The sequence below is a fragment of the Pholis gunnellus genome (genome assembly GCF_910591455.1).
Source record: "Pholis gunnellus genome assembly, chromosome: 7".
NCBI classification, from domain to species: Eukaryota; Metazoa; Chordata; class Actinopteri; order Perciformes; family Pholidae; genus Pholis; species Pholis gunnellus.
In genome coordinates, this window is record NC_136533.1 from 19,831,566 (window position 1) to 19,840,298 (window position 8,733).

The window sequence follows — 8,733 nt, forward strand, 5'->3', positions numbered from 1 at the left end:
TTAACAATAACTTTTCCTTAAGTTATGCATATCGATGTTTTTGGTGGTCGACCCTTGACCCCTGAGGTTCATCTGATGGAGGAGGAGCAGGAACAGAGCAGAGACGATGAGAGCCACTCCTGCCATTAAGAAACCCGTTCCGTAATCACCCATCTTGTCTATGAAGAATCCTAAAGTGAAGAATGCATGTGAGTGATTTACAGCTTTGACACAGTCATATTTCTAATCATCGTATTTAAGTCTTATGTCAACATTCTTTGCTGACTGGAATGCACCCATTGCTGGCCAAAGCACAGCAACATCAACAATTATGATACCATTTGGGCTTCTTCTAAATGAGGCAGAAGACTGAGGCAGAGATGAGGCAGAGAAGATTGCACGAATATTCATTTTATCCTTAGGCAGTAATGCCAGCGCCTTCCTCCCATGAAGGGAACATAATTAGAACGCTTTGATGAATCCTCAATATCCATCAACTCTCTGGTCTTCAAAGTACTGAAGAGTACAGTACATAAGTAAGAAATAGCCTGTGTCAGAGGGACCGTGTTAAGTTATAAATAGGACACCACCTTCATTTTAATTAGCTTTTTACTTTATTTGAGGTCAGCTTCAGCTTTTAGCACCAACTTAAATTGAACATTTACGTGTGGTGGTGGTGTTGCTTTAATCCAAATTACAGTAGAAGGCTTCAGGAACTTGTGAAGTGGAAGGACTGAGCAGGGTAACGAGAAGCATTTCCCCCCCCATACATTGATGGGTTTAATTGATAATAAAGAATACTGAGCAAAAGGGAAAGTCTACGTTTTCCTATAATCCTGCAGAGCAAAATAGCAGCCTGTTGCTCTTTAATAATTCACACCACACATATTCCCTGTTTTTGCTACACTAACCACTGAACATCATCAAATGAATCCAAACTACAATAATGTGACTGTGTTTTTTCATATTAAAGAGGTTTCCACAACTGATTCTCTACTGACTGTGCTGTATTTACTGCTATTGTTTAAAGTTGTGGGGTCATAACCTCAGTAATCGGGTTTTGTAGGACGGTGATGTGGGCGGAGCTACAGTATGTGTTGGCTTGCAGAGAGAGGACTTGCATCTGAGAGCCAGGGGCATTTCAATTTAATAGCTGCCTAAGATTATTTTTTTTATCTCTCACAATAAAATAGATTAATGAAGATAAGTGCAAACATATTGCCAAAGAGGCTGACACCTTTGAGAAGCTTTCCAGCCACTGCTAAACCTCTCTGTTTATTTTTACATGTATTCAAATGTATTTTGGAACAATGGTGGGATACAAAAGAAATATGGACACCCAAGTGTACAGATAAGAGTCGCCATCATTGATTCATTTTTCTTACAAAATGTATCTAATCACAAAAGAAGAAACATACACACGTACATAAAAACTCAGCAGACAATAAATAAGGGAGAGAAAAACACTGATTTATCCAGAACATCAGGAATATGACCATAATGTTGAATTTGTCTGCTGGATGTTTTATGTATTGTCCCATAACTTAAAGCTGCAGTAGTTATTTTTATTTTTTTATTACTATAATGAAAACAAATAGAGTTATCACTTGGCTCTGCAGATCCCCCTCAGCTCTCATGAGTGTTTTACGTCTTTCAGCTCATTGTTTTGGTTTTATGACCCGCAACTTTTCTGTTTTATAGTTCAATCTCGCCAGTGTCGTTTTCCGCCACATCAGCCAACTGTATCAGTGAGAAAGCTTTGATAAACCTACTGTACACTATACCTGCTCAGCACCAAAACGCAGACAGTAAAAGTTTGCAACTAGCTGATGTACATAGTGGAGCACTTTGCAGCTAAAGAACCATATATTTCCCTCAGGGGTTGGTGAAAACCAAAAAAAGAAATAAAACCACACTGAATATCGGACTTGCGTTTATTAGGTGGCCGGAGACACAACTCTTTTTTTTTTTTTTTATATATACTTTATTGGTGAGAATGCACAATATGACATAAGAATCAAAGAGCAAGTATTCTCATTTTTTGTGCACGTGCTACTCAGTTTACAGTAGTAAAGGAGGAATACAACTCTAAATGAATGCAATGTTGCTTTGTGTCTAACTGTTTGTGCTAACTGTTTGCTAGCAAGTTCACCATATCAACTTAAAATATATGAGTGTTTTATGAGCTTGTTTCCCAAAGTGGCCAATGCATCAGTTATCGCTTTGGCCACAGGTTTCAGTTTTCTCTACCTTTGTTATGCCATTTCTCTTTTACCGTTGTATCGTGTTCTGTAGGAGACAGCGTATGAATCTGGACAACTGTCACAAGCAACAGAATGTAAAGTCAGTGGGGAAGAAACTCCATTCGAGGGACAAAAGAAAAGTCTTTGACAAGCAATCACCCATGAAATGAACACAACCATAGAGTATCATGACATTAAAATTTTGCACAGTTGCTCTCTGAATAAAACCCCAGGTCCTTTGGGAGCGGACGACAAAAATTCCTGATTAATTGAAGGGTGGTGCTGCATGCCATGAAGGTCTAAAAATCTCATTTTAGTAGAATAGGCTTACTGGGCCGTGGTTACAATACAGAACGGTGTATAAGCACATCCATTGTGTCAGATTGAATGCGTTGGAAGAATAGGCTCAGAAAAATGACAGTCACCGTGACCTTGTATTAGTGATTTGAGCTTTTTCCTACGCTAACAGAAATGTTAACATACAGTCAATGAAGTTACACTTCTTCTCTATTCTACCCTTTGCAGCTTCCTGTTTATTTCTTGCTGACAGCCTGTTAGCGTGATGGAACAGATCACAGGGAATTTTACAGCAACAACTCAAAGCTGAAATCCATTTCTTTGATATGCACAGTAGGCACTCCATGTACTTGCAATTAACTATCAAAGCATCCTTCTCACTCACCAGCAATGGGCGGTCCAAGCAGGCCTCCGCTACTACGCATGAGCATGAAGAAACCCAGCGCACTTCCGAGCCTGTTGACGCCCACAACCTCAGCCAGCACGGTGATGTGGATGGCTACCGTGGCACCGTACACCAGGCCAAAAGCTGCGCTGAAAACAGCTAGCTCTGAGAATGAGGAGGCCAGCGGGCAAAGGAGTAACACGGTTCCCAGCAGAATCACTGAAGCTGTCAGCTGCGGCACCTGGTAGAGACACAGGAGACAGACATGTGCATCAGCTGTTGCACTTACAGTGGCCTCCACATCCATATGCACTTTTCATGTAGTCAGGCCATTGCTTATTTACAAGAATAGATCAATATTTTGGGAAATATGCTTATTCTCTTTCTTGCAGACCTTTGGCTCACTCCAAAGGTAAAAAAGCTGGCCCCTAAATATGTGCTGGACAATATTTTGACTTTTGGAAGTTACTAAAAGTTGAATTGCCATTATTATACTTTAGTACAGATTAAACAAACAATATTTAACATGCTAATAAATGAGCTGGAGGGTGGATTTCAACAAATCAATTTGACCTTTGTTCAGAGCCAGGCTAGCCCTTTCATACTGCTTCCAGTCTTTATGCTAAGCTAAGCTAATTGGTACGAGGGTAGATTCATATGCATGTGAAGCTGGTGAAACACGTCTCAGTCTCTCGGACCATCAGCACAGGTTCCCCCCCAAGGCTGCGTTCTTTCCCCTCTCCTCCTCTCCCTGTACACCAACAGCTGCACCTCCAGTCACCAGTCCGTCAAGCTCCTGAAGTTCGCGGATGACACCACCCTCATTGGACTCATCTCTGGTGGCGATGAGTCCGCCTACAGGTGGGAGATCGACCATCTGGTGACCTGGTGCATTCTGGACAACCTAGAGCTCAACGGACTAAAGACAGTGGAGATGGTTGTGGATTTCCGCAAGAACGCAGCTCTACCTGCCCCCATCACTCTGTGTGACTCCTCCGTCAACGCTGTGGAGTGCTTCCGCTTCCTGGGCTCCACCATAACCCAGGACCTCAAGTGGGACCCTAACATCAGCTCCATTACCAAGAAGGCCCAGCAGAGGATGTACTTCCTGAGGCAGCTGAAGAAGATCAACCTGCCAAAGACAATGATGGTGCACTTGTACACTGCCATCATTGAGTCCATCCTCTGCTCCTCCATCAGCGTCTCAGCGTATCATTCGTTCTGCTGAAAAGAGGGATTGGCTGCAATCTGCCGTCCCTCCAAGACTTGTTCGCTTCCAGGACCCTGAAGCGGGCAAGAAAGATTGTAGCCGACCCCTCTTACCCTGGACAAAAACTGTTTGAGTCCTTTCCCTCTGGCAGGAGGCTGCGGACCAAGACCTCACAAGAACAGTTTCTTCCCATCTGCAGTTGGGTTCATCAACAAAGCCCGGGACCCCCACTGACTCTGACTCTTACATCCCCAGGACAATTTCCTACCGTTACACCCTTGCACATCCTTTCTATATTAAAATACACTTGCCACTTTTATATTATACTTGTTTTAAGATACTGTTATCTGTTTGTTTGTTAGCTCTATGTTATTGTTAATTTTAATATTTTTAAATGATGTCTTGATTCTTGCACTGTGTTTATTGTTTATTGTTATGCACCAGTCACCAAGTCAAATTCCTTGTATGTGTAACTTGGTAATAAACGGTTCTGATTCTGATATTCACTGTATGGACAGGATTGTAGTATCTTTTCAGATATGTGATTTTCAAAATGTTGTCGCTCTGGTTAACTACTAAACTGAATGTACCATCTCCACCAGTCTGAGGTTTGCCACCCAGCCAAAAAACACCCTTCCAAACAGGTCCAACGCTGCAGAGATGGACATGAGTGCAGCCGCCTGGTACTCCTCAATCCCCTTACTACGAGCATATGGAATCAGGAACAGAGCTGGGGTAAATAAACCCAGTGCAGCAAACATCCCAAACATGGAGTAGACCATGAATCGAGCATTGGTGATGAGGGTATAATCTATGTATTTAAGGATTTTGGTCCTTAGTTCATCCTTCTTGGTCCTGTTGTCTGAGACTTTCTTGGTTGAATTAAGACCCTGTTCAGAACCCTCAGATACGCTCAGCTCTGCATCTTGGCAGCTTGGTTTGCCTTGCTCTGAGTTGTGTAGCAAGTCTTCCTCCTCTGCTTTGACCTCCCAAGTCACGTCTCTGGTGGCTTTTAGTGGCCTCAACAGCATCCCGCACACACAGAGGTTAAGCTGCAGACCCCCCAGGATTAGCAAAGCACCCCTCCAGGAGTAGCTGTCAATCAACAGCTGAAATAGAGGTGTGAGGACAAAGGTAAGGATACACTCTCCAGCGCTGGCCATGGCGTTTGCCAACGGACGCCTCGTCTCAAAGTACAAGCCCAGCATGGTCACTGTGGGGGTCCATGTCATTGCATAGCCAACACCTGCAGCAAAGGATACCAGTGAATATCATGTTTTGTGTGTATGGTTTTGAGTTTTTGTTGTACGTGTGTGTTTGCTTCAAACCACTCACCATTTAGGAACCCCACTGTTAGGTAGAGTTCAATCAGGTTACGAGCAAAAGCCCCAAGCATGACTCCTACGCTGCATATCAGTCCTCCCATTATCACTACAGAGCGATGGCTGTAGCGAGCACTCAGAGCAGATGCTACAGGAGCTGCAGAGGGACACGCATAGGACATATATATATATATATATATATATATAATAGAATTAAGGACATTTACAGTTATTTTATTTGGGGCAACACAATTGCAGTACATTGAATGTGTATGTACTTCACAGCAGGTAAGAAGTCCTATTTATTTTCAAGTTGCATAAAAGAAGATGTTCTCTTATCTTATCTAATTCTGTTTGATTACTATTCTCAGTGAAAATAGACATTGAATTAAACAACAGATAATCATTTTGAGTTTTTATATTAACACTATTGTCTCTTGCTGCTTGAGCGAGCCTACATTTGCAGCAGATAATAATTTAATTTACCCACACACTCATTTTGAAAAGCAAAGAAGTCTGTGTTTGTTCAGAGACAGCTAAAAGATTTGACATAAACGTCCAAAAGAGTGGAGGGATTTTAAAAGGCATGAATATGAAGTCTTGATAATATTGTTGAAATTGAGGGGTATAAAACATGTATTGATGCCCTATAGTGTAAAGTATTTTTTTTAATACAATTTAAAATATTTTATAAATATACATATGTACTTATATTCTGACAATTACCCACTAAGTGAATGGCAGCCACGGCAATGGAGGTAATCCAAGATGTTCCTGTTGCTGTGGTTTCAAAGTATTGGTGTATCTCGACGTAGAATCCACCAAATGCTTTAAAGACTCCAAAGGTCAGGCCAAATACTAGGAAGCAGGAGAGCAGAATGAACCAGGCGTAGCCACCATCAGGGGCTGCTGCTAGTGCCACAGCTACCCTTCCATTCGCTGGGGAGTGCATGTTGATCTGTGCTGGTTTCTGCCACATTCATATATCAAGGAAAAAAATACATTGGTGTCATTTTTCATGTTTTGTGCACAGGGGTGGAAGTAACAAATGGTATTACTGTCATTACGGTAACACATTTGTTTTCATAAATTTGACCTTGTAAGTATTTTTTAATTTCAAGTATTGTATGCTGCTACATTTCAAGTCGCATTGGTTACAGAGTAAAAATAAAAAGTTGCGCGAAAAAGTGCTGATGAACAACAAAATGAAGCTATCGTAAATGAATGCATTACACGGAAGTTATACGCCCCAGCTGTAACCAGCTGACAGCCAGCCGATTGGAATCATAGCTTCCAATCGGCCACGCACCAATCACAGCCCACTCTCACTTCAAGGAGGTTTATTTAAATATGGCTTCCTCCTCACTGATTCATTCTACATCTACGCTGTTACAGACCACACTGCTGGCGAAGCTTCGACATCAACAATTCACGCTACTCGTCATATCCGCGCTTATTTGTGTCTCATCTCAAACCGGAAGATGACGCGCGATAGCACCTCGGCTAAGAAGAGCAAGACTCCATCCCTATGTCAAACTTCAGGAGAAGTACCCGGTCCTCGCCGCTCGCACTAAACATTCAGTCCTCTTTTAGTGAGATGGCTGTCCGCTCCTGGTTCTGGAAAACCCGCTCGGGACATCTACGGCCGCAGCGGGGGCTCCATGCCGCTAACACGGTAACGGTTCCACTGCCTAAAACGGACCGCTAAGACGAAACCAGCCGGCAGTACGGAGCCGGGCGCTCTCTAATCACGTCATGCCGCATAGAACGCTGGGTACTGCAGTCCCCGCAGCTCTACTAGAGTGCCATTCTTTCCACCTGCAGCTGCAATTTCTCCTCAGATAAGGAATCAAATCCTCGCAGGTGATGACATTAATCTATTTAAAATTAGGCACTCGTCTCGTGCCAAGAATTTATAAACCTGTCAACGTCTCAGATTTGGAAAAACTAGTAGAATCATCCAATCGATTAGTTAATTATTTAATTACTGGTCTAGTTCAAAGTGTTCCTCTAAAGCAGGGGTGGCCAACCCGCGGCTCCCGAGCCGCATGCGGCTCTTTGCCCGGTTTCATGCGGCTCTTACGTTCATATCGGAGTTTGTATTTGTGTTTTTTTAATGTTCGTGTTCGCTTCGCTTGAGTTAAATACGGTATTTTCGTCAAACGCGCATGTGCGGCCACAGATTACGTTCCTCGTCGACCCATTTAACGCCGAGACGGACTGTTTGAAAGCCCCGCTAGTCACAGATGAGGATGCGGCTGAGTTGGAGATGATCGATCTTTGTGAGGAGGACCAACTCAAACCTGCTTTAAGGGACGGGACCATTGAGTTCTGAAAAAGTGTGCCAATGAAAAAATACCCCAATGTCAAACGGGCTGCGCTTAAGATACTGTCAATGTTTGGGTCAACATACGTCTGCGAGTCTGTGTTTTCTACCCTGAAACACGTGAAATCAAAGCATCGATCTGTTCTGACTGACACCCATGTGAAAGAATTGCTTCGAGTGGCAACAACGGAATACAAGCCAGATTTGAAGAGGATTGTTCAAGGCAAGGAATGCCAGAAGTCCCACTAAGTAACATGCATAGTAAAAGAAAAACACTATTGTAAATTATTATATTTTTGTTTGTGGACTTGGTTGAACTGAGAGTTTGTCTGTGTGAGACAGTGCACACAATGTTCATTGTTGAAAATGACTGGCCTGTGGTCTTAGGAGTCCATTTCTGTCATTATCATGTTGGTGTGTGACATTTACAATAAATCTGGCTGAGCAAAGGTATGTGTGTGTGTGAGGAAGGGATAGGGTGATGTTCATGTGTGCCCATGTGTATGATGTGGCTCTTTGCGGTAACACAGTAAAAAATGTGGCTCTTGGTCTCTGACTGGTTGGCCACCCCTGCTCTAAAGTATCCCATGTCGATAAATAACCTTTACATGCTCTGAAGAACCAGAAATAGCAGACAAGTGGCAAAGAATTGCGAAGGGCTACATGACTGGGCCTTATGGTAGTCCTCCCTTCTATTTCCGCATAATGCTTCAGACAAATGCACTATTACATCGGCCTGTTTGAGACTGTAGAAATCCACACTGAAGTCATCCAATAGGTGAAGAACAAATGCAATTTGCAGTTATTCAACAATCCAACGAAGTGCTTCTGAAAGGGTATATAAATATACAGGGCCTACTATGACAGCCAAGGTTAGTCTGACTGAAATATGTTTTATCTCGTCATTTGACGCCGCTACGACAGATGGAATACGTGCCATAAAGGTATGAGGTATGCTTGGAGCTCTATCA

General features: G+C 42.7%; 1 protein-coding gene across 1 annotated transcript; it reads right to left on the reverse strand.

Moving 5' to 3' along the window:
* On the reverse strand, positions 1-6,388 carry LOC306699044 (monocarboxylate transporter 2; the record flags this gene model as incomplete). The annotated part of the gene is made up of 5 exons (XM_079163545.1): positions 1-170; positions 2,905-3,145; positions 4,705-5,360; positions 5,450-5,593; positions 6,163-6,388. 5 exons carry the CDS (start codon positions 6,386-6,388, stop codon positions 1-3), a joined length of 1,437 nt encoding a protein of 478 aa, XP_079019671.1.
* Between the last annotated feature and the right edge of the window lie 2,345 nt (positions 6,389-8,733).